Here is a 27,333-nt window from a genome sequence, read left to right on the forward strand (position 1 = left end):
ACACACACACACACACACACACACACACACACACACACACACACACACACACACACACACACACACACACACACACACACACACACACACACACACACACAGACAGACACACATCCTACCCACAAACCTTCACAAATGTTCTAGTGTATGTAAACCAGCAGTGTGTGCGCCTGATGGCAGCTGAATTAGTGCTTTGTGGTCATGTCCCAGAGGAACACAGGCCACCCTAGTGGCTGTGGCCACTGCAGCTTGGTGCAAACCATTCTCACACACAGCCATGAGAAAGCCTGACATGATCTCAGTCCAGTTCAACTTTCGAGATCAAGTAAGGTATAGACTACAAAGACTGATGGTTCGAATGTATGGCATATGGCAACTAATAGGCCTATTTTAAGCTATTAAATAAGCTCTCAATTAAATGTATAAAGAATATCCATTGAACTTGGTGCTTAAACGAAAGCAGTTTTAATTAGACCTGTTTACACTGCAGCCTTTTTTGGGGGGAATTAACTAGTTTGCCCGTGGTTTCCTGTCACTTAAAAAAAGACAACAAGCAAACAAACAAGCAAGCAAACAAACAAACAGAGATGTTCATTTACATAACATGAGTGTGGCGCTCTCATAACCCTCCAAAGTTTACCTTCATGTCATTTCGAGTAGGATCAAGTTCAGCCCTCAAATAGCAGTGGTGTTAAGTAACTAAGTACATTTACTCAAGTACTGTACTTAAGTACAATTTTGAGGTATTTTTACTTGAGTATTTCCAAATTTCAGTACTTTTACTTCTACTCTACTACATCTCAGAGGAAAATATTCTACTTTTACTCCATTTATTTGAATATAGTTACTTTGTGGGTGTTGATTATTATTACAAAACATACATTAACCACTTCAGCCCTACAGTATACATTTCAGCCATATGAAAATAGCAGATCTACAAGCTCACAATGCCTCGCATTGTGAGCTTGTAGATCTGCTATTTTCAAAATATTTTTTACACATTTTGAACTTGTGAAATGGGACATTCTGCACAATGAGTACTTTTACTTTTGGTACTTTAAAGTATATTTTGATGGCAATACTTTTGTACTTTTACTCAAGTACATTTTGAGTACGGGATTTCTACTTGTAACAGAGTATGTCTACATTGCAGCATTGATACTTTTACTTAAGGAAAACATGTGAGAGTAGGCTGCTACTTCTTCCATCACTGTCAAACAGGCCTGGTTCAACCCGAGGAACCCTCAGAAGTCCTATCGGGATGGGGCCGGGGGCAGGGGGCGTGGTCCGCCCATAGAGTTATTATCGGGTCCGCCGGGGGCAGGGGGCGTGGTCCTCCGGGGCAGGGGGGGCGTGGTCCGCAGCGCTACGCATCGTTGAACCCAGATTTGGCATATAAACGAAAAAGAGCAGCGCTCATGAATCCACAGTGCACTGGATGACCTGAGGAATGCAACAGGTACATACAGCTCTCTATGACTGCATGCTGGATGGATAATACTAGAGCACATTGATTCTGTGCAATAGATAGCGCTGTCAATCTGACGGGATGATTTCACACCGTTGATTGGCAAACAGATTAGGCTATTTTCCTGAACCAAGACGGGGTTGGAGCTGGAATTGCGCATCTTGGACATATCTTTCATTCCTGTGGATGTTGCCTTGTCACAGGTAAAGAAAAAAATATTTTTTATTAAATTCAGACGTTATTTTTTGCAAAATATACCAAAAAAACTTACCTGCGTGCATTGGACTGAGCTGTAGGTAGCCCACGCATGCGCATAAAATATTGCATGTGTCCAACAAAAAATATTTTCCCAATGACATAATGTGTGAAAACTGTATTTACACAGTCAGGTCGCACTGTGTAGAAATGTGTGGACCAGATATAATGCTCCCATAGGGTTGACGAGGTTGTGAATTATGTTTCTTTGTCATTTGACGTCCCTTGGCCCTATCATCATAATGTTATTACAAAAGCGCAACTCTCTGGTGGCTCACCTGGTAAGAGCGCATACACCACGGTTCCCCAAACAGTGGGTCGGGACCCATATGTGGGTCACGGACCAATTTTTATGGGAGTAAATACCGTTTTATTTTTTGTTTCCTAGATTTAGTTTTGAATTATTATTTCAAAAGATTTTCAAAAAAAATCACCAAAACAAATGTTTTTTCTAAAGAAATCCATATATATTCGATCCATTAATTAGACGTAAAAAAAATACTTTCAAGAAGTAGTGAAAATAGCAGATCTACAAGCTTAAAACACATTGCATCGCTATGTGTTTTGAGCTTGTAGATCTGCTATTTTCTTTAGTTTGGGTTTGGGTCCTGGGGAGACTCTCTATTAGGTGTCGAGCTAAAAGTTTTGGGAACCCCTGGTATATACCATAATAGTCTTTCTCGCAGCTGGGCTCCGGTTTGAATCCGACTTTAGGTTCTTTACTGCATGTCATTCATCATCTCTCTCCTGCCAACTTGTCTATTCATTGCCACTGTCATAAATAAAGCACACATTCTGAAAAGATCATTTTTTAAATATTACTTAAGAGGACAATATTGATGATGATGACCAATCAGTGTAATTATTCACATTGCATTATTTTCCACACATCATTCTCGTGGCCTTCCAAAGTTACAGGCGCCAAGAGCGCAACGATCAAGTGGATGCATGTGTCCACATCCCCAGCAAAACTGACACCTTTTTTCAGTTGAGAATGCACAAATTGAAATTGTTGTTCAGCATAATGTTCCACCCCCTTCTGTCTCTTATTCCTTTCAGGTAACGAAACAATTGGCACTTTTCATCCCAGAGTCCAGGATCCATCTGATTCCAACTTGCACCCAGCATGAAGCATATTCCTCCTCTTTATCTGGGCTGCTGGAGAGTGAGCGGGTTGCTCCTTTGTCTGACCCAGCTTGTCTTCCCCAACGCTACACAACTGGAGTCCATCTTGGACAAGTACAAGGACAAGGACGATGACTGGTGGAGGGCCAGGTCAAGGGGGAAGAGGGCCATCACTGAGGGAGACATGCATCTCATCCTGGATCTGCACAACAAGCTCCGTGGTCAGGTCTACCCCCAGGCCTCCAACATGGAATACATGGTGAGTCATTTTTGTGTTAGGTAGCTCGATGGACGGATTTGTACAAGACACAAGCATTTTGTGGTTTTTGTTACATTGTTGTAGAAGTGTTCATGATTCATCATCTTATTGTCTTACTGTTGGTGTCTGGCACACCAAAGTGTCATTCCTTGTATTTAGACATTTAGCAGACACACAAGTCAACACACAAAAAGGGAAATGGTCACTTAAGTAGATACAAAAAAAACAAAAAAAAATAGTGGTAACTCAGATAGATACCAGGTAAACGTCAAACCTAGCATCTATCCAAATAATATTCTTAGCATTTATGGTCAAACAAACAGTATGTCTATCTAAATCACAGAACATATTTAATTTTGAACAAGTAACCAACATGTATCTGCATTGTTTAACTATCAAGAAATGGGTGACAAGAAGGGATACAAGGAAAGAGAAGTGCTTTGTATTAACATATACCATACAGATTGGTTATAATAACATTTATTCATTAAAATAAGCCCAGGATATTAGATTTAAGGCAAAAAAGGGTAATTATGATAGAGGATCAAATGTCATCATCACTCCAAGCCTGTGTTATTCAACCAAACAGACAGAATTTATTGGTTCACTTAAGGATAACCAGGTCCAGTGAAACGCCCCTTGGTGCTTGGACAGCTGTCATGTTAAGCCAAGCTATTCTATTCTATTCCCCATTCCCTTTCAGAAATAGAGTACAACTCTATAGTGCTGCTAGAGGCACGACTTCTGCCAGATGAGGGAGGTTTGACACTCTGCCCTTAGAGCACATAGAGCTCAGATTGATCAAAGGCGTAAGACTCGCTGCCAAGCAAGAAAACCACAGTGCCTCTTCCACCGCTGAGAGAGAGAGAGAGAGAGAGAGAGAGAGAGAGAGAGAGAGAGAGAGAGAGAGAGAGAGAGAGAGAGAGAGAGAGAGAGAGAGAGAGAGAGAGAGAGAGAGAGAGAGAGAGAGAGAGAGAGAGAGAGAGAGAGAGAGAGAGAGACTCACAAAGCAAAGCCACCTCTCCTCTCTATGGCTGTCTGCCTGCCCTTGCTAACCCTGGCCCAGTGCCAGCTCTCACCCCCGCAGTGTTGTCCTGCCTTTCACCTCAACCATCCATCCCACCTTTGCTATCCTCACCCTCTTTTTCACTCCAATTTCTTCTTGCTCCCTCGTTTTTTCCCTTTCTTAATCTTCAGCCTCCCTTGCTCCTGCATGCTTTCAAGCCCCCTTTCACCTCTCGCCACTCTGTCTCTCTCTGCATCTCTCTCTCCTTGCACTCCCATCCTCTCTCTCCCCATCCATCCCAACTCACTCAAACCTTGGCTGGGGAGAATGTTATCTTTTATTTGATCCGACATGGATTTCATTCGGCTGCAGAGGTGGTGAATCTATTTTGGCCGCGTGGAGCGTCACTGTTTGAAGTGTGGGGTACAGCAGTGTAAATGTATGTTATGCTACACACACTAATCCAGTGTTTCTTTAGCAAAGGTATACTATTACTGATGATAATGTGGTGGTAAGGCAGGGTTGTGCCAAAGAAGGCACTAGAATATTTGGTTTTCAAAGTACATGATGTGGAAAGCAGGATTCTGTGCCTCACCTCGCCTACAGGCTTTTTTTCCCTCTCACTTTTGCCTTACACTTGGCATTCAGACGATTGGCTTACTATCTTCAACCACTTAAGCCCTATTTTATACTTTGTCTGCGTTGCATGGTGAAAGTAGCTGATCTACAAGCTCACAATATGTTGCATGCGTTTTTGAATGATTTTTTAATATTTGGACTAATGACATGCCCGAAATAGGGACGCCAGTGGTTAAGGCATCATGCCCTTACAATGTCTTGAACAATGTAAACAATGAAACTGTAAGATTTTACATTTTTGCAGACTTATCTTTTTGCCTTACACCTGCCATTGTTGCAGTGGTGGTTCCAGAGTCTTGGGGGGGTTAATGCTCTGTGGAATGCAGAGGGAGATTTGCACTGCAGTTGTTACTGTGATCTTTTTCTCTAGGCAGGTGGGCAGCCCATCCTTCTCTTTGCTGGATAATTGACCATGACCAGTAAGGACGGCATGGAGAAAATAATGGGCTGCCAAGGGTCATTACAATCCACACTATTTTGCTGGCAGTCAAAGTTGGAGCCCCATCTTGAATACCATCCCAGCGTGTAATAGCAATGATGCAAAGACTACTTCTTCTAAAATACAAAAGTTTGACAGATTTCAAAGAACAAAAGTATATCCAATTGGACCACCATACTACCATAGTATTTACTATGGACAGAAGTGCAAGTATGGAAGTAAGCTACATGTACAGTAGTGTGGACAAATATATTGTTGGTCACAATTGTAGCCACAATTGTTCATCTGCATCTCTGTAAATTGATGCCTGTATACCATTACCTTATCCACTTAATCCCTATATACTTGGTTGACTGGAGTCCCTCAAGAAAATAGCAGATCGGAAGCTCACAATTCGTCGCAATGCGTTGTGAGCTTGTAAATCAGCTATTTTTGCTGAATGTTTTTGCCTATCTTTGCAGAATGTTCACCCACTATGGCATGCTCAGAATTGGGACGCTAGGGTCCATGTGGTTTCCAAGTGTGCATAATAACATACCATGCATAAAAGCTGTGACTTTAGCGCAGAAAAACACTTAATGTGTGTTGATGGCTTGCGCTGTTGGATTTTGTCCAAAGTACTACGGGTGCAAACATCACTCTTGCAAGTATGTGACTATGAATGAGCCGGGAACCAGGACCAAGGCCATAGCAGTGAATGGGCAACAGTGTGTTCTGTATTTTGCTTTTACCAAACATATGGGACACATTATAGTGGTCATTCAGTACTCTCTGTAGCATTATTCTATTAGTTTTGATGTGTGATAGGCCTAATGCAACTGAACAGCATGCCAACAGCACACTGGGCCTATTCTTTGTACCCCCAGCGATCTCGACAGTAACTTCACTTTGCAGCTGCATTAGAATTCCTTAAAGCCTCGTACCCATGCAGGTCTCCTTTGTCCGAAACCACAAGTGTGCAAATAGTTTCCAGGTCTTTTGACTTCAATTGCGTTTGATTTTGTGTACAGTTGACGCAAAGAAAGCAAGTGGTTTTACTGTAAAGATGGACAATGAGTCTCTGTTACTTTAGTTTTTTTCTTTTCTTAAGAGACCAAAACGTACTGGTATGAAACCAGCATGGTGAATAATGAATCTTGATTTACAGTATGCTTCAATGATAAAGAAAAAGTTGCGTACTTACTGGAAAACGGTAAAGGTTTTTACTGGAAACTGGAAAAAGATATTTGCAGTTGAAAATGTGTTATTGTCGCATGATACTTTGTCACTGGAGCATAAAACAGGCTTGACACCAAGATTTAAGCTTCTGATGGTGCTCTCTCTCTCTCTCTCTCTCTCTCTCCCCCTCTCTCTCTCTCTCTCTCTCTCTCTCTCTCTCCATCTCTCCATCTTTGCGGTTGCAGAGCACAAGCGTGCGAATCTGTGTGTGTGTTTCATAGGCATAGCCTAGATTTAACTATACTGTGTTAAACTTGTGGGAGGCATGTGTTAAATTACATCCACCATACATCCACAAAAAAACACAAGACAAACTTTACGTTAGACATGAAAGCTTGCGTGCGTGCGTGCGTGCGTGCGTGCGTTGTGCGTGCGTGCGTGTACACTGATCGGGGGCAGAGCAATGGTCACCAAGTTATGGCCATTTTAAGTGTTAAATACTGAAGTAACACTGCTGTAGCACTCCATATGTGTGCAAAGTAGTTTTTGCTGTGACTATTCTCATTCTCAAGTTTGGTGCGGATCGGAGCAACAGTGTGCCTCTCAAGTCTGGATGTTACGTTTGTGACCTCCACTGACCTCCACTTGGCAATTTTAATATACTAGGGGTTCGGGCCGCTACGCGGCCCTCACATCTAGTAGCCTGGCCCTCACATCTAGTAGCCTACAATATAGGCTATATACTATTATTACAATTATTGTGGTCATGCACATGGCTACATAATGACAAACACGACGCAACAACAGAGGACGCACAACAGATGAGCGCAGAGTCACACACACACACACACACACACACACACACACACACACACACAGACACAGAGAGAAACACAGTGCTAGCTGATGTGGCAAGTATGGACACTTGCGTCTTGCACAAAATAAAGTCCTTTTCCTTTTCATAACTGTCGCGGTATATGGAGTTCTAAAGCTCAAGTGTCCTCCTTATACGTACACACACACACAAACACAAAGTAAAGTCCTCGGCTGCACGCACCGTAAAGAATTACCTATTGTTGCTGCTGCAGAAGCTGCTCGAGCCACGCGTTGTTTTGTGGCTTTGCGTGTGCGAAAGACCAGTGATGTTTTGTTGTGTGGTCCCATGGCTGGTGTGTTTTGGCCATCCAGCCGTGTTGTTGTGTTGTTGTTTCTCCGTTAACAGCATGTGTGCGTCTCTCCACGCATGCACTGTGTAACTGGAAAAGTACTTGAAAGTAGTGATGGGACGTTCATGACCAATTTGTTGTAAATGCTTTGGTCTTTGGCGTGAATGTAAACGGCTGTTTTTCCGGGGCTGGAAGTGCTACTGAACGTTGAACGTGAACGTGTGCTGTGTGCGTAAGAGCCCTTCTGGGCGACGTAATATGCGTGACGATAGTGGTGCGCTACTGAGCAAAAATATGTCTCAAAGAACGAATACAAATGTATACTGAACAATTAAAAGTACACGATCCAAAGGCTACAGCCAGGGCAGGGATGTGCACTCCCAAACTATGTGCAGCCTTGATTACTGCCACTAAAGATCCCATAGCTCACGGCAAAAATGCTAATAAACATCTTAAATTGAAAACAATAATAATTAAGATACCCGAGGAGAAAAATGCGCCAGAATGCATGAGAATGTAAATGTATAAAAGTCCCTGTCCGCCGATTGATCTTTATGTCACTGTAGCACGCTGAGTGCTACTGTGGGTTGTTGCTGACACAATTGACCACATACGCACCATGTCTATATACAGTATGCTACGTGTGCCAAGCCTTGGGTCTGCTGCTTGCTATGAGTTTCCAGTCCTTGATAACTTTGCATCATTGAGCCAGTTCTGTCTCTCTCTGCTGGCATTGTGTATATTTAACCCTGCCCAGGTAAACCATGTTACTAGAGGAGAGCACAATTAGACACCTGCCAATCAATGGACCACAACATACTCCCATTCATACCATATAGACGATAATCAGCTAAATGAATAAAAAGAATAGGAAGAATAGGAATACCATAACACTATGGTGAAACACTGCTGCTGTGGGATGCTGTGCTGCTGTGTGCAATTTTGAGCTTGGGGAAAGGTGTATTTTTACACCTTTCCCCAAGCTCAAAATTGCACTGTGACAAATGCAGGCTCTGGCTGTGTGTTGCCTTACACACACAGCTTACACAGCTCCCCCTCCCCGGGTGATGACAATAATACTAATGATTAAAATGACAGGAATCGTAATAAAGGTACAAATCCTATAAAACCATCGTTAAAATCTTCAGTGATACTGATGTGTTGACATGGTTATGTTGGCATGGTGCATAGTGAACCACTCTTGTCTCGTGTGCGTGCGTGTGCGTGCGTGTGGGCGTGTGTGTGTGTGCGTGCGTGCGCGTGCGCGTGTGCTCTCTAGATGTGGGACTATGAGCTGGAGAGGAGTTCGGAGCACTGGGCACACACCTGCCGGTGGGAGCATGGCCCCAGTCACATGTTGACACAAATAGGACAGAACCTTGGCGCACACTGGGGCAGGTCTGTATGTACTGACGCTGTAGTAGTGTAAAGTAAAATTAGTAATACCACAATGTACACAAACTCTGTTACAAGTAAATGTCCTGTATTCAAAATGTTTCTTTTTGAGTCATTTTAGTTGTATTGGCATCAAAATATACTTACAGTACCAAGTGTAGTAGTACTCATTATGCAGAATGGCCTATTTCTCAATCTTATTATTGGATTAGTAATGAATTCATTTTCACTTGAACATCACTGTAATGTTGCGGTTGGTAAAGGTGGGGCCTATTTTAATTAAGTTAAATGAACAAACACTCAGAATTGTATTGTGTAGTACTGTAGCTCCAGTTAATAATGAGATCAGTGTTCCCATTCCTGGGGCCGTCCTCCAACATTTGATCAGTGTTCCCATTCCTCTCCACCAGGGACCGTCCTCCTACATTTCACGTACAGGCCTGGTATGATGAGGTGAGCTACTTCAGCTACCCGTACCCCCAGGAGTGTAACCCCCACTGTCCCTTCAGGTGCTCCGGACCTGTTTGCACTCACTACACTCAGGTAAGGACCCCCATAGGTCCTTGAGGGGGTTCCAGTTTTAGTGTAGCCAAGCTGTTGGGCAGATACCTTGTGTCTCTGTATATCATCTTTCTATGTTTTTTCATAAATGAATGACAAAATGATACTTTGTCGTATGATAGGTTCGGGCAAAAGTAGGAAGAAATAGCCGGTCTACAAGCTCACATCGTGACGTGTTGTGAGCTTGTAGATCTGCTGTTTTTGAAAGATTTCGCTTGTAATGATATACCCAAAATAGGGACGCCAGGTTGAGAGAGACCAATTAATTATAACCATTAGAGAACTGAAACAATCTCTCTGTTTTTTCATTTCCTGAAAGTAACAGTTTTGAACATACAAGTTTTCCGCCCGACAGTGACGATGTGAGAAATCCACAGAGAAATGTGAGAGAACTGACTATTTTCTTTTTTAAACTGTTTGAATTTTAGATGGTGTGGGCAACCAGTAATCGCATTGGCTGTGCTATCAATGTGTGCTACAACATGAACGTATGGGGGATGATCTGGACCAAAGCTGTGTACCTGGTGTGCAACTATTCCCCACCGTAAGATCTGGCTTTTCCTAAGTTTCAGTAGATCATACAAAATGCCAACCTCCTCCACATCAACAAAGATCAACACAAATGTATCTGAGAAATGCACAATGATTAGGAATTGATCGCTGTGCAGTTTCTTCAATGTATTGAGGATCATAGCAAATAAATGAGTTTAAAGCTCATTTGAATGAATAAAAAGTTATTCTAACCAATCCAATGATAATATATAATAGTATATTATGATGGTAGAGTAATAGTATGTTAATACAATATAACCAGTACATCTGCATTGGTGGACTCCTTACTCTTCCATTGAGAAATGTTGTCCCTGGTGTTGGGTAGGACACCCGTTGACCAGTAGTGCTGTATGAAACTCATAAGAGCACTATCTTTCCTGGCCAAGCAGGCACTTTGTTCTGTTTTAAGAGCGTTAGAGCTTTGGTCTCACACACAGGAGACCTGGCTTTAAACCCTGGGTAGGACATGAATGAGACCTACGGAATACGGATTGCAGCTTTCAAAGTCAATTGTTTTTGTCATCTTGCACCAGCCGTTTATCATCAATTATTCAGAAACCTGGTGCTGCTGAGAGTCCTAAAATCCCTGTCGTGGTTGTGTTTCTAGTGGGAACTGGTGGGGTCATGCCCCCTACAAGCATGGAGCCCCCTGCTCTGCCTGTCCATCCAGTTATGGAGGAGGCTGCAGGGACAACCTCTGTTACAAAGGTGGGTTTGGGTCAAGCCAAACATTTTGTTTTATCGCACGACTGTATCACTCAACCAAGTTGCAGTTAAACATCAATTATTTCCGTTGAGTGACACAGTCATGTGGCAAAGTATGACGTCTTTACACTCCTCTCCTTGCATCTGAAATGATCTGAAACCTTGCATGTCATCTTTATGAAAACAAATATACAAAGTCAGACATCATAATTATTATATATTATATATTATATAGTTATTATATTAAACAAAATAAATATAAATATAAATGACAGTTTAGAGTTCAAATAAAAAATGTAATAATGAAGACAGCATTTCAAAGTGATAAGGGATATTAGACTAAAGATCACCAAATAATTAATTATAATAATGATGTAATGTAGACAACAATTTCTCATGTTTAACCTGTTTCAAAGATTGTAATAAAAATCTATTTAAAAATACCCTTTAAAAGGGGAAAGATTTAGAAAATGTGGATTTGTGTAGGCCTATATGAAACTTACCAAGCAGTATCGTGAGATTGAACATAGATGTCCCATTTCCCCCCCAATTTTTTTATTTAAGTCTCACCAAATAAGACAATCATTTGGTTTAAGGATAGATAGATTTTGTGTAAGGATGTGCAAGAATGAGACATTTTTTTAATTTTACTTAAACTCTCTGCTTGCCCTTTTGTCATCAGATGGGGGTGTTGAGAGGCGCCCTGCTCCAGAGCTGGAGGAGAACAATTACATTGAACCAGAGCCTGACCCAGTGAGGGACAGGGAGGCCCAGCCCAGGACCCAGTCTCCAGACCCTAACCAGCACCTGGAGAGGAACCAGGTGGTCAACACAGAGCAGATGTGTAAGAATCAGGCCCACAATGCTGTATCTTCAAAGAGGGAACATGCATCAATTCAACATTCATGAAAGAGTGCGTGTGTGTGTGTGTGTGTGTGTGTAGATTGATTGATTGATCTGAATAGATAGTTTATTTGTTACATCCCATACAGTATACAGGAATACAAGAGTAAAATCCAAGGTTTCGGTTCCTTGACATTGTAGCAAAAATAAATAATAAAAAAGCAATAAACAATAGTCATTATAGTAAAAAGAAATAACTAAAATACAGTACAATATGACTACTGACATAAAAGTACATGAAAAAGATGTTGATTGAAATTGTGTTCGTTATTTTAGGCCAACAGGTGGAATGTGAAACAAAGTTGCGAGATCAATGCAAGGGGACAACCTGTAACAGGTACACACTGACGAATACTTTTAACCAATACGTGACCTGCATCCATTAAGATTCACTATTAATATGGACATCTAAGATAGTGTAATAGGTAATATTTATGTCAGAGAAAACTACCGAATTGACTTAATACTTAAAGGTAGAGTAAGTATTTTATTTTGTTCAAATAAGTATTAAATAGCTCTATATTCCGTAATCATTGCTGTAGGAGTTTGTTCAACAAGGGTCTCCCCATCTATCCAGCTCTTAAGTAAACAGAAAATGCATTTTCAGGTCAGGATAACAACTTTATTCAATCAGGAGAGAGAACTTATACAGGATACAGGCAAAAACTAGTGAAATTGGACAAAACCTAAGAATACTGGACCTATGTTTCAGTAGGATTTGAAAAGAACTTCTGCATGTATTCATCTTCAGTAGACTCAGCTACTACCCTGAAATGGACCAGACAACTGTAGTTGATTCAGAATGCTGATGCTCGAGTACTCATTAAGACCAAAAAAGTCGATATTAAAACTTCAGTTCTCAGATCTTTACATTGGCTTCCAGTTTGTCAAAGAACTGACTTAAAATACTACTGTTGATTTGTACAGCACTCAGTGGGTTTAGGTTCAAAATACTTTTCTGATCTTCTGCTACATTATGAACCATCCAGACCTGTCAGGTCATCTGGGACAGGTCGGCTTTTTGTACCCAGAATCAAAACTAATCTAAACTGCAGTTGCTTGTCAAACTTTAAGACCTATTCTATTTGTTGCTACCTTTTATCATTAATTAAAACATGTATATTCATTATTGTGCCGCATTCTAACTTTATTCTCATATATATGTTTTTTTAAATATTCTTTAATAACTATTTTCAGTTGAATTAAAATGTCCTTTTTGTGTTTCTTATGCACTTCTGTCTTGAATCTCTTAATGTTTTGTGTAAAGCACTTAGAATTTCCTTATTGTTGAAATGTGCTACACAAATAAGCTTCAATTCAATTCAATTAAATTTTATTAAAGTGTCAAATCACAACAAGTTGTCTCAAGACACTTTACATGTAGAGCAGAGACCCGACAGTCCCACCCTGAGCAAGCAATTTGCGACAGTGGCAACGAAAAACTCCCCCTTAACTGGAAGAAACATCAGGCAGACCCTAGGCTCTAGGGTGGGCGGCCTTCTGCCTCGACCGTGTCGGGGGGAAAGAAGAGAGAGAGAGGGAGAGACAGAGGAGAGACAGAAAGAGATACAAGTAGTAACAATAACAATAGTAGCAAATATAATAGTGTAAGATAGTATATGATAATATAATATAGTACAACAATAATGTGTATGCAGTATATAATGGTTGCATTGCCTTTACCTATCATTTATTTCATATGTATGTATAGGTATGAATGTCCACCTGGCTGCCTTGACAGGCCAGGAAAGGTTGCTGGGACTGGATATTATGACATGGTAAGTCATCATTTGAGATTTACAATTTGTTTGGTAACGGTTTGGTAACAGTCGTTCCTAATCTTTTTCAACTAGATGCCTAAATGAGAAATTTCCTCACCCGGACTGAAAACATAAATGGTTCTGTCAATTGGCCCGTAATCACGTCATTTGTTTATGAAGACTACAGAGGGTGGGATTTTTTTCCCCCAATGCCATTTCAAAACCCTACCGGGGTTGGAAATGAATCGCCAAAGGCATATATTTATTTATTTGTTCGCGAAATATGCAAAACACAATCACGAAAACAAAACAACAAGACAGCTCAGACACATAACATGACAAATTGAAAGAGCAGAAAGTACAAAAACAAAAATAAAGAGTAAGAAAGAAAAGAAATCCCCTCCTGTCCATCCGTAGATTTTAGAAGAAAGAAAAACCATGTGATGTATAAAAATATATATATACACAGGTATGTTTGTAAACGAAACATTAAAAAGCTGGTATACAGACAGGCTAGACTTGGTGAGGAAATCCTCTTATTAAAGTGGAAGACAATGTAGGTCCAATATAGTCCAAATATGGATCCCAGCTTTTGTGGAAATTGTTCAACTTGGAATGCAACAAGCATGTAATGTATTCACTAGGGATACACTGACTCCATTAAAATGTTATGCCACAACCTTTTTGTTGGAGACAGTAAACAGTTCGAGGTGGGGGTGGGGGGGCTAGGGCTAGAACCCCCCCCCCCCCAACCCCCTGCCCCCACCTTCAGCTAGCATGGGGAATCGAACCAACCACCTTCTCATATCAGTCATGAGTTTACAGTTTACAGTTTAGGCATTTAGCAGACGCTCTTAATCGATTTACAGTAAGCAAGGACACAAGATATCTTTATAATGAGTTGAAGTAAGTTACTGCATTTTGATAGTATAGTACATCATGTTGTCTTTATTTCTGTCCCTGTCTTTAGCAATCCAGTGTGTGTGGAGCTGGGTTACATGCTGGCATTATCGACAACGATGGAGGCTGGTTGGATGTGACCCGACTAGGCAGAAAACAACATTTCAACAAATCATACAAGAATGGAATTCAGTCTATTGGGTGAGGATACATTTATTTGATTCATTTATTATTTATTAGAATGATCTAGTTTTAGGCGCTAAAAGTATCTAGTTTTTGTACAGCAACATTTACTTTTTTATTTTTTTATTTACAGGAAAAACAGAAGTGCAAATTCTTTCAAAGTAGCTACAGTGCCCGGTAGGAATTGCAATCAGTTGCATTACATTTTAACATTTAAAATACACTCAGCAGCATATTCATTATATAAAGTATTTTTCTTGTATTTCCTTCCCAGTCAAGGCACTGACATGTGAGATGACTGTGGCAAGTTTCTGCCCTTTCAAGAAACCTGTGCGGCACTGTCCACGGTCTGGGTCTCTTTTATCTATTCATTCGAAATAATGATGTTTCATTAATGTAAAGTGGAGAGCTTTAATAATATCCAAATATCATATATGTATATAAAACAATCCACAATGTGCCATATGAGTAGTTTGACATGTCATTTTTTACATCTAACTGTGCAATCAGTCCATATTACCAATGAGAACATAAGCCCACTGTACGCACTGTACTGTAAATATCTTACTCAAATTACCTCCTGGTCTGTTGTTTAGGTTGTACTGTCCCAGGAACTGTTTGCATGAGAGTCGAGCCAGGGTCATTGGAACAAAATTTTATTCGGATGTAAGTTCTTTCTTGTTGAGTGATAACCCAATGATCATCACGCACTTGATTGATAATCACTGAATTATTACACTGAGACATGTGTGAATGCTGATCATTGAATGATTATAGTGTTATCCATGTTGAATCATTTGACCTAACTTTGGTATGAAATGATTGCGAACGCGGGAGGAGGCGCGGCGAAGCCGCGCCTCCGACCAAGTGGAGCTTACTATGTAACCCTGCTTGGGTTGTGTCTCTCTCTCTCTGTCTCTCTGTGTGCACTGCCTGTGTGCAGCTCCTCTGAGATAAGTAAATGTCCAATTTAGACGTACCATACATCAAATGAAAGGTCTTTGAAAACTGAACACACCTGTCAAGGTTGCGTTTAAGCCCGCCCCTTCCCCCGGAAGCCACGCCCCGGAGAAGGCTCCTAAAAACTCCCCATTGAAACCCCATGTTAAATGAAAAGTGCCCGAATCGCTCCCAAACTTTTTCTACCCCCCCTAAGTGGGGGTCTACGAACAAATACTTCGGGCTCGGATTTTGGCTCCGCCCCCCGGAAGTGGGTGAAACAGGCACTTCAAACACTTTGTTGAATTGTTCAAAAACATTCCAAGTTTTTTTGGGGGGAATTTGTATTTTTCTAAGATGCTCCTTTTAACGCAGAATTTTTTTGTTTTTTTAATTATTTTTTTTATTGGTTACTTTTTTTTTTAATATTTTTTTTCATTCTTTTTTTGCGTTCGCTTACCGCGTTCGCGCGTCTTACTTGTAAATGATACAATATAGGATGTTGAGGATGTGATATATTGGGATTGCCATGGTATTACATGATATATTGCAGCCTCAATTGTGTTATTGCTTTTATAACACATTTGTTAGCATTTACAGTAGCAACAAGAATCACCCCTATTTTAACCAAAAGATTAAGATTTATGTTGCTAAGCTAGCATACTAGTGGGTTATCCTGATTATGCAACAGAGAACTTAATTGTGTTAAAATGGGAAGTTTCACCATATTATGATCATTTCTTTTCTATCATTAATTGATTTTCATGCAAAATTATGTATTCTGTAATTCTAAAGCACATTGCATTGAAAATCTTGTACAAAATGTGATACTGTATGAATATGTGATTGGATGGCTTACTGTATGTCTTTTCCAGAAATCCAGTATATGTCGAGCAGCCATCCATGCTGGGGTGATTCAGAATGAATCAGGAGGCTATCTAGATGTGATGCCAGTAGAGAAGAGGAGCCAGTACAGTGGCAGCTATCAGAATAGTATCACCTCAGAGAGGTACCTCAAAAAATGATATTCTTCTAAGTATAGTCCAATGCATTTTTATTTGCTTAGTTCATGTATTTCTATCATGAGAATTAACTCAAAACATGTATTTGGAAAATGCATATTTTTTTGCCCTTAGAGATGTTGTCAATCCAATTCTGGATTTTCTATAAAGCAACCAGCAACCATGAATTACAATGAAACATGAATGATTAAATTCACCATATCATGTGTAGCTAATGTGTCTATACATACTTTGTTTAAGGAGCTTGTATCCACAGAGGAATTTCTCAATCACTCACACACACACACACACACACACACACACACACACACACACACACACACACACACACACACACACACACACACACACACACACACACACACACACACACACACACACACACACACACACACACACACACACACACACACACACACACACACTCTCATGAATTAATGACGTACAGTATATTATTGAACTGTTTCTTTCATCTTTCACTCTCTCCTGTCTCCAGCCTGGTGAACCCTACAGGGGGAAAGGCCTTCAGAGTGTTTGCAGTCATCTGAAAAGTCAAACTCCGACAGCAGAGAGCCCATCAAACATGGCTACTTCACATTCAGCAAACCCATTCATCATCATCTCACAACCTGCAATTACAGTACACGCATGACTGAATGATTCAGCCTCTGACACTAAAACTGTAGCCTGGCCTCTCGTGTCACTATGGCCAAAATAGAAAATAAGTCATGTAACAGCCAAGCGGGAGATATACAATTATAAACCTTTTTTGATCATTTTGATAATCTATAGTATTAAGTACAGTATTTTTCTTGTCCATCCACAGAAGTATTTCCCCCCTTTGGACACCCTTATCTTGTCTCTCTTAGAAGACATTTCAAGAGTGCTTACTGTATGTACAGTAGCAGAGTAGTCCTGCCTGAAGACCAGGAGCCTCATAGCTACTTTTGCCAAGGGGGATTCCCTTTGACCTGAGTGATATATTTTGGTTACCCTTGCGGGAGACCTGGGTTTGAATCCAGGTGGATACACTTACATTTGGGATACCTCTAATTGCTTTTGTTTCGCAGTGGCATCAAAACCTTTTTTCAACATTCATGGAGTTGAGCACGTTCAATTAGCCCACTATTCCTATATCATTCAGTTAAGATGGAGAGAAAGGTTTTTGTTACAAAATGAGCCACCATTTAGTCAATCTGGATATGAACTCTTGATATACACAACAATGTTGATCAAATTTAGCCCCATTTAATTATGCCACCTCACACAATTTAAGAAAATATAGCTGAAATACTGTATTAGACTTCTTCTGTACACTGGTGTTGAGAATTAGGCCTATGTGTTCAGGTAATTTCACAATGCGTTGTGGTGTGCATCAATTCTAAATCGTAATAACCCAGGCAATGTGTTCGGAGATGTCGATGGGCAGCAAAGTGAGACACGCCTCATAAATGTCACCTGTTGGCCTGATGTTGCACTGTGATTACAGTAGTAATGCTAATGTAATTCCACTTACAGTACACTGTTGCTCATCATAGTTGCCAAAAAATGGCTGGTGTATTGCTAACATAATAGTCCAAACAGTAATATGGACAGCACACCCAGTCCAAAGACGCCGTGTATATTTTTGTACATACGTACGGTTGTTGTAAATAATATTTAACATTTTATCAAATGCTGTATTGCTATCGTTGCCCTTTTCTTTAAAAGGATGCATATTTCTAGCGCAATATCAATCACAGTAAATCACAATCAGGGGATGGCAACACAGCTTTTGCATGCACATGATATGTTCTTCATTCAAGCTCTTTTTAAAGTGACATATTCTGTTTCAATATATTCATATTTATGTAAACACTGTGTTTGTAACATAATGATGTTGTATTTTATGCTACATGTGACCAGCTTTTATCATTAAATACAGATTAAGCCTGGCTGGCCAGGTCTGTGCATGGCAGAATTACATAAAAAATCAAAATATGCTTTATTTATTTTCAGAAACTCTGCCACATTTATCAATGTGAACAGTGCGAATATCCATTGTGATATTACAGATGTAATTATAATATCAAACAATGCAGCTTATAGTCGTGTTTCATTTAACATAACATCCCTGTAGATCATAAAGTACTACCTCACAATATTCTATACGTTTTATGCTCTGTCCATCATTAAAGTCTCGTAAAATAATATGCTGTCCTTGAATGATGTAGCAATGTCTAAAATGCTGTCTCAGACTGTTTACATTGTTTTATGTTACAGTTGTGTTCAGTTTTCAGAGACGTGTGGCAGAAGCTATTTTAATATCTGCTCTACTTCTTCCGGAAAGGCCTCAGGAATTTTGGCTTTCACTTTTCAACAACATCTCAAATTCAGCCGTGAATCAAACTTTCAAATTAAATTTCTTTCTAGAAAGCTCAGCGGCGCTTCCAGGAAATGGGAGAGGGGGGCTTGTGAGGAAGAGAAAGCTGCTTGTTTTCAGCTCCAGGGACAGGGCTGATGTTAAAGCACTTAAACCATATACTTCTATACCAAGGGCGCTATACCCGGCCTGCTCCTTTTTGCCTCTACACCAAATCTCTCTGCTGAAAATAGCTGATCTACAAGTTCACAACGCATCGCCAAAGTTTGCCCCAGAATAAGGACGCTAGGGATCATGTGGTTGTTAAAGTAGTCGACTCTGTGTTATTTCAAGTTGACCTATAATGTCAAATTCATTACAGTAATTGTTATTACAGTAGACCAGCGGATCTAGAATAGCCAAACCCATTGTTGCCCAGAGCCAAGATAATAAGAAGAATACTTCCAAATAAAGGATTCAGGAAACGTCATGGATGGATGACTTAATTTTGACATTTTTAAACCTCACTGCAGAGGGACTGCTGACTGTAGTGTTTTTGAGCAACCAAATGCATTTTAATATAAACAACTGGCTCCTTTGTGCAGTGGAGAAAGCATCTTACATCTAGCCTCTCATAGCAGCAAGAATGCTGACTCAAGGTTATATTTTGCATCATTACATGTTAGGAATGTAGCACTAACCTCCTGTCAGAAATGCAAAGGACTGCTTGCAAGAGCATGATACTTTTAATTCAGTGTATCACAGACATGTCTGATTTTTTGATTGATTGATTACTTTAGTAAAGGTAGTACTTTCAAAGGTTATGCTAAAAGGATAACACAAATTCCCCAGGGCTTGTTTCCATTGTGGATTATGTTTTCCGCACTAATTAAAACACATGCACGCGGAGATAAAGAGACCATTTCAAACTTTCAAAATAGGATAATGTGACTTGAAAGGATTGAAAAGGTTTTGACCTCAGTCCTGACTGTATATCACACAAAGGAACTATGAACCAAGGGTTAAGGTGCTAACTGAGTTTTGCCAAGGTTGCTCGGAGCGAAGAGGCATGCATCGCAACGCTGTCAAAATTCACAGGCTTGTGTTGTAGAGGCATCCATTGGCACAGGACTCCAGTGTGCTGCTAAAGTCAACCAGTCAGAAAGTCAGCCAGCCAGCCAGTCACCCAGAAAGAGATGTTGTGTGTGTTTAATCAATTTTAAACCCTATACTTTGCTGACCGGTGTCCCCCAGGGGTATATACTTGGCCCGCTCCTTTTTTCCTCTACACATCAAATGTCTTCACCAAATATAGTGACGAGATTTAGTCATGTTGTGACTCGTTGTGAGCGGCTATTTTCACTGAATATTCTCCTATTATAACATGGCCAGAATAGGGATGGTGTAGAAGCAACATTGTGAAGTGGTGTAAATGGGTTGTGTCAATTGGTGTAACCAGTATGTTTCATTATTATATGATAATATACAGGAAAACTGGAACACTGAAATGTGGAATCCTATAAGGAGTTCCCAATGCAGCCATGCCCAAATATGGAGTGTGTTTTCTAACCTCAAGGTATTGTCAGGCATCAGGCGCAAAAAAATCAGCCAGCTCCATATATGGGCACAGAAGGGGCATTGTACTGATGACATCAGGGATATCCATATATGGGCATAAAAGGACTGACAGATACAGAGATCTCCATATGGGCATATCGGTCGGATTGGCGGTGCGTCGAAGGTGGGAGCGGCCCGAACATCTACACTTTCATCAACTTCAAGTGGATAAAATACAGTACACGCGTGCACTAGCATACGCGCGCACGCGCACACACACACACACACACACACACACACACACACACACACACACACACACACACACACACACACACACACACACACACACACACACACACACACACACACACACACACACACACACACACACATAGAATACACTGCCTATTACAATGACAGTGCTGTATGTCAGATATGTGTATCTGCACTCTCTATATTACAACAAAATAAAAAGACATGGGCATATGGTACCTAGGTATTCAGGGGCTCCATTACAAAAGTGCTAAATTGTAGACTTAACTAATTTGGATTAGGTTACTTACACCTGTCTAGGCTGCAAATAGGTGTAAACCTTTAGGCTATATTTAGTAAACTGCTGGAAGGATGTGGAAGATGCATGTGAGAACAAAATACTTAACCTTGTAGAATTTAGATGGAGAGTGGAAATGTGAAAACTCACCACTTTTTTTTACAATGAGATTTCTCAAACTGAGTTTTGAACTCACAATCTTTGAAAGGCATGTATCTTACCACTGTACCACCATGGTTCATACTCAACTAGCTCTATTGCATGCTCATCAGTTAAAGATTAGAGCCAGACTCAAACCTCATCTGTTTTTGAACCAATAGACTTCCCAGTCTGAGTTTTGAACTCACAGTCTCAGACCTTTGAGTCATGTATCTTACCACCGTACCACCTTGGTTCATACTCAACTAGTCCTATTGTGTGCTATTCGGTAGTGAAAAATTAGAGCCAGGCACAAACCAGGGAAAAAAACTCGTACTTTTTTAGTATCAGTATAGTGTCAGTATCCTGGTCAGTATCCTGGTCAGTATCCTGGTCTCTATCTTGGTCAATATCCTGGTGTCAGTATCGTGGTGTTAGTATCCTGGTCAATATCCTGGTGTCAGTATCCTGGTCAGTATCCTGGTGTCAGTATCCTGGTGTCAGTATCCTGGTCAATATCCTGGTGTCAGTATCCTGGTCAGTATCCTGGTGTCAGTATCCTGGTGTCAGTATCCTGGTGTCAGTATCCTGGTCAGTATCCTGGTCAGTATCCTGGTGTCAGTATCCTGGTCAGTATCCTGGTGTCAGTATCCTGGTCGGTATCTTGGTGTCAGTATCCTGGTGTCAGTATCCTGGTCGGTATCTTGGTGTCAGTATCCTGGTGTCAGTATCCTGGTGTCAGTATCCTGGTGTCAGTATCCTGGTGTCAGTATCCTGGTGTCAGTATCCTGGTGTCAGTATCCTGGTCAGTATCCTGGTCAGTATCCTGGTGTCAGTATCCTGGTCAGTATCCTGGTGTCAGTATCCTGGTGTTAGTATCCTGGTGTCAGTATCCTGGTCGGTATCTTTGTGTCAATATCCTGGTGTCAGTATCCTGGTGTCGTATCTTGTTGTCAGAATCCTGGTGGCAGTATAATATCCTGGTCAGTATCTTTGTGTCATTATCCTGTTGTCAGTATTCTGGGGTCAGTATCCTCGTGTCAGTGAAGTACAGGCAGAGGTGTAGGATTGTACATTTCATGCCATAGTTTTTGTCTAGCTTTCAACGTTAACAAGGTCACTCTGGCCTGCGCTCTCACACACTGCGGTAAACATTTTGGCTGCCTGCTCCAAACACCATGTAAAACACACTGCTTGTAATATGATCAACTTATTCTTCGAAATTCTCACATAGGCAATTAATTTGATATGTGGAAATCAATCTATGAATTGACTAATCATTGCATTAGTTAAAAAAAGGTATTTTCATGTATTTTGAAATAAGATATAAAATATTTGTACCATAAATACATTTCTCAGACCAGTATTTTGTATTGTATTGTATTATTTTTGTATTCTCCCATCTCTGCTCATAGAGCAGCCATCCCCTGAGTAAGACATTACATGAACAGAATAGTAGTAGCCTACTCTGACACACAGTAAACGTGTATCAGAGTTTATGCACAAAACCCAACTGAGTCACCCATCTTTGGTTGTCTATATTCTTTAAATAATCTTAGTTACAGGCCTAGGACACTTAATCCACACTACTTAACTGCACAGGGAAAGTCCTTTCATCGGAAATGAATAAATAGCCTGAGAAGTTATTCGTGTAATGCTACTGTAACAACATACTTCTGCGTTGCCAGTTTTAGCGATAAAACCCTTTTTGATTGTGTGTGTTGGTCTGTTAAATACAGAAATGTAAAACGGAGTTAGCAATTATGAGGGTTTTGAAGTTGGTTTGAAATAAATTCTAAGCTGGCCATGAGAGAATCATCATGTTTTTGTGTGTGTGTGTGTGTGTGTGTGTGTGTGTGTGTGTGTGTGTGTGTGTGTGTGTGTGTGTGTGTGTGTGTGTGTGTGTGTGTGTGTGTGTGTGTGTGTGTGTGTGTGTGTGTGTGTGTGTGTGCATAATGTCCTTGCGCGTGTCTGGAGGGTGCACGTGTGCACCTCCATATGAGCATTCATACTTGTACGTGTCCATTAAAGTGCACTTTTGCGTGTGTGGAGCATGTATGTAGGTGAGGCAGTTTCTAAAAGTGACTCGTACAATCATTCCCATGCTTTCTAGACGGTCCCTGAGGTGGTTTCCTCCTGGGTGGACACACACCGTGCATGTGGGCCAACAATCACTGCGGACAGGAAGAGAAGTAGAGCGTATGTGTATGTGTGTGAGTGTGTGGTTGGCCTTCCTCCTCTCATCCCTGCACCACTCATAGATTTAGACATTCTTATTATTTTAACATAGTTAGCAGCTGTGTTTTGGTGGCGAAACATGCTAATCATCTGCCCATAGCTGGGTTTTATGATGGTCATGAAGTATTTATAACTATGAACTGTTTCAATCCACTTTCTCATGGTACAGAGCTTGAAAGGTTCTCAAAGTCCCCAATGTGTATTTTATCCGTGGCGTTTTGCAGTAATCAATTTGCATTACTCCACTTATTTTGTATTAATATCCGTCCTTCTATTTATTGCTGTACCCATATAAAAGTGGCTAACTTTAACTCAATTCATTGACCATGCTGAAGTCACTAACTGGCCACAAGGTTCCTTACTACTACGCTATGCAATAGATGTTTCTCCAGATGTCCAGTTATATCCTGTTTTCCCACATTAGGAGTCAGGCGGCCATAGCTGAATGGTTGGTGAGCCCGCCTAGGACTCCGGAGGTCCCGAAGGTCCTAGGTACAAGCAATGTGTCGAAGTGTCCCTGAGCAAGACACATAACCCCTAACTGCTCCCCCCTCCGCGCTCCTCTGTTGGTAGCACAGTTGGGGGAAGCTGAAAACTGAAGATCCCCTGTGGGATGTGATAGGTATCAAAAAAAGAAGAAAATCTGAAATTGACAAAAACTTTGTGGGGTTCACTTCTGGGTATTGTATGTATATAATACATGAGGTCAAGTCAAGATTATTGTAACTGCGTGTGTGCACAAACGAGCACGCGCGTGAGAATTTCACTGGACCGCGCCCGCCTGCCTCACCGCCCCTCAGCTTCTCTGCGCATCCCAAATAATCGCCCGCCTCTCATCGAAAATTACATAGGCCCGTCGGCCGCTTCCCGTCTGAAACGACCTTTAGAAGACACCTGCTGAGGGCCCAAAGCTGCCTTGGTGCAATGGTGTGATGTGCTTGCCTCTGCTACAAACAGTTTGCAGGTTCAAGTGCCATGCCATCAAGGTACTGTTGGACCATCAGGGACCGTCTGAAAACAGCTGACAGATAGTGTAGTGGTCTAATTATCAGACTCACAGCACAGAGATTCCATGTTCAAGTCCCAGTTCTCCTATACTGTTCAATGCTGGAGTATTTTGACATTTTCAAAATATTTTATTTTGTGCATGAGCCAAGTGCCTTTCATTATTTTGGGGGAATGACCCATCACATTCATGTAAATTTATTCCAGCGTGCATGTCCACAGCAAGCTGGAATTTTGTTAATCAAGTCTCTAGGTTAAAGTATGAAGGAACGGTGAGGTGCCAACGTTTTCTTAAAAGTTAAATATCTCAAAAACTACAAAAGATGTCAAAGTAAGAAGTTCATAAAATTGTGAATGGGGTTCTAGGTGAAAGTATGTTTGTGAGGTACCAAAATCTTCCATTGATTTCCATTATAATTTCCTGAACGTTTAAAGTGAAATATTTCTAAAACTACAAAACATTTCAAAGATTCATGTACAAGCACTCGTGTCCACAGTAAGCTGAACATTTTCAAGTTTGAATGGGGTTTCTATGTGTAAGTATGCCTGCATACTTACACATAGAACCCCCCCCCCCCCACCATTTCCTGAGAGGTAAAGGTGGGGGGTTATGTCTGAAAGAACTCTGTCCAGTTAACCTTTTACAGAAAGAAATTAAAAATGATCTTTACTTTCCCATGCTGTAAGGTAGGCCCACATGGCGCACCAGCATGTGAACTTTATTATATATAATTATTTCTGTAAAACATTAGCTGGACAGAGTTCTTTCAGACATAACCCCCCACCTTTACTTCTCAGGAAACAGGGGGAGTGAGGCGGTCCCCCAGTACCTTGATGGCATGGGACTTGAACCTGCAAACTGTCTGGAGCAGAGGCAACCGATCAAGCACACCACAACATTGCACCAAGGCAGCTTTGGGCCCTCAGCAGGTGTCTTCTAATGCTTTTGAGTTGTTCTTTTGTATTTCAGCCTTGAAAATGTCAAAGTACTCCAACACTGAACTATAGGATGACAGGGATTTGAACATGGAATGTCTGTGCTGAAAGACAGATCATTACACCACTACACTACGCTACCTCTCGGGCATAGGATCATTAGACCACTACACTACCTCTCAGGCACTCATGGCACATGTCTGTTAGTGCTGTTGAAGCGTTCTTTTGTATTTTAGCCGTGACAATTTCAAAGTACTCCAACATTGAACTACAGAAGGACAGGGATTTAACCATGGAATCTCTGTGCTGAGAGTCTGATCATTAGATCACTACACTATGACTTGACAGTCATATTATTAGCAGATGCATGCTGTATTGTGTGTGTGTGTGTGTGTGTGTGTGTGTGTGTGTGTGTGTGTGTGTGTGTGTGTGTGTGTGTGTGTGTGTGTGTGTGTGTGTGTGTGTGTGTGTGTGTGTGTGTGTGTGCGCGCGCCGTGTGTGTGCGGCTTGTCAGCGTGTGTGTGTGATTGTTATCATAGACCTGCTTGTTTCTCGCCTAATCGCCCTGAAGGGCTTTAAATTTCAATAATGACTACCTCCCCATGCATTATCCCGCTTATTACACGGCTACTTAATAAATACATAAATACATTTACCCAAAAGTAACAACAAAACGAAGTATTTCCTTGCTTACGGCAATGAAAGTATTCCATAAGTATTGGGCTGGGCGGACAAGTTCGCCTCGGAAAACAAATGAGAAAATTTTAAAAAACTCGCCCCAAAACACACTCGCCCCCCATTCTATATACTGCCGATTTGCCTGTAATACCGCCGGATTTGCCCAGGGGCGACTGTGTTTTGGGGCGAGCGTTTTGGTATTTCCCCCGTTGTTGAGCCACATTGAATGTGCGCCGCTAAACGCAAATTATGTTTTTTATGTAAGTGTTGGCAACCTTCTTAGACAACACACGGGTCTTCCCAACAATAGCGAAGATTAAAGTCAGGGTGAACATGGCCAAATAATAACGTAATAGTCCAACTAGGTCTGAGGAAGCACGCTAGCGTTTTGGGGCGAGCGTTTTGGTATTTCCCCCGTTGTTGAGGCACATTGAATGTGCGCCGCTAAACACTAATTATGTTTTTTATATAAGTGTTGGCAACCTTCTTAGACAACACACAGGTCTTCCCAACAATAGCGAAGATTAAAGTCAGGGTGAACATGGCCAAATAATAACTTAATAGTCCAACTAGGTCTGAGGAAGCACGCTAGCATTTAGTCTGTGGTCCGCAATCAGGACTGAGAAGCCTTGATTTCCTCAGGGAGGGGAGGGGGCGGAAGGGGTGGTACTGCGGACGACGGGCCGTCTCCCCATTGGCTTAAACGGGGAAGTGTCCCCAATGCTCCCCATTGGCTTAAAGTAGTGAAGTACAGCCAGGACAGCCAATGACAAATAGGTGTCGCGGATGAAATAGATGTCGCAGATGACGATGTCTCTGTCTCTTTGTAGAGCAGATTGCATCTGCTAAAAATAAGAAGATTAGGCATAAAGTATAAGGTGCCGCACAAGATAGGGCCCTGAGTATTCTACACCAGTCATTCACTTAGTGCTTTTGAAGTGTTTGTTTATATGTTAACATTGAAAAATTCACAGCAATTTTGCATTGAACTACAGTAGGTCTGGGAAGTGTTCTTTTGGACTGCCCAGCTTACTATCTTGGCTTTGCTGGTCATTCCAGCCAGCCAGCTGGCCGACCAGCTTGACCCACAGAATCCGTCTCAGTGGGTGACCAGCTGACCAACTATACTGACAAACCAGCAAGACCAGCATGACCAGTTTGATCAGCCTGGTAAACCAGCAAAACCAGCCTAAGTCCAGTTAAGACCAGCTAAAACCATTAACCATCATAAGCTGTTTTTTGCATTTTTTTCCCAGCAGGGTAGTCTGATGTGTTACTCCATTTCAACCTGTCATGGATCAGTCTATAGTCTGGTGTTTTACTACGTTTCCTCCTGTCGTGATCAGTCTATCGCCTGGTGTTTTACTCCACCTGTCGTGGATCAGTCTATCGCTTGGTGTTTTCCTCTGTTTTCACTTGTCGTGAATCAGTCTATTGCCTAAGTACCGTACC

General features: G+C 41.2%; 1 protein-coding gene across 1 annotated transcript; it reads left to right on the top strand.

Annotated features, from left to right (window-relative positions):
- Positions 1-1,446: 1,446 nt before the first annotated feature.
- Positions 1,447-18,596, top strand: LOC308093913 (cysteine-rich secretory protein LCCL domain-containing 1-like). The gene is made up of 15 exons (XM_080440308.1): positions 1,447-1,671; positions 2,783-3,107; positions 8,795-8,913; positions 9,321-9,453; positions 9,900-10,015; positions 10,631-10,731; positions 11,411-11,572; positions 11,908-11,968; positions 13,343-13,409; positions 14,362-14,492; positions 14,608-14,651; positions 14,749-14,821; positions 15,071-15,140; positions 16,289-16,422; positions 16,932-18,596. The coding sequence occupies exons 2-15, from the start codon at positions 2,850-2,852 to the stop codon at positions 16,981-16,983; spliced, it is 1,521 nt and encodes a 506-aa protein (XP_080296434.1). The 5' UTR covers positions 1,447-1,671; positions 2,783-2,849; the 3' UTR covers positions 16,984-18,596.
- Positions 18,597-27,333: the final 8,737 nt, after the last annotated feature.

This window comes from Gymnoscopelus braueri, assembly GCF_963280865.1.
Source record: "Gymnoscopelus braueri genome assembly, chromosome: 10".
Classification (NCBI taxonomy): Eukaryota; Metazoa; Chordata; class Actinopteri; order Myctophiformes; family Myctophidae; genus Gymnoscopelus; species Gymnoscopelus braueri.

Bases quoted from the DNA above. Each gene is read 5' to 3' on its own strand.
- LOC308093913 (XM_080440308.1), top strand. From the start codon at position 2,850: ATGAAGCATATTCCTCCTCTTTATCTGGGCTGCTGGAGAGTGAGCGGG. The intron at 13,410-14,361 runs GTAAGTCATCAT...CCCTGTCTTTAG, and splicing joins GGACTGGATATTATGACATG to CAATCCAGTGTGTGTGGAGC. The intron at 14,493-14,607 runs GTGAGGATACAT...TTTTATTTACAG, and splicing joins AATGGAATTCAGTCTATTGG to GAAAAACAGAAGTGCAAATT.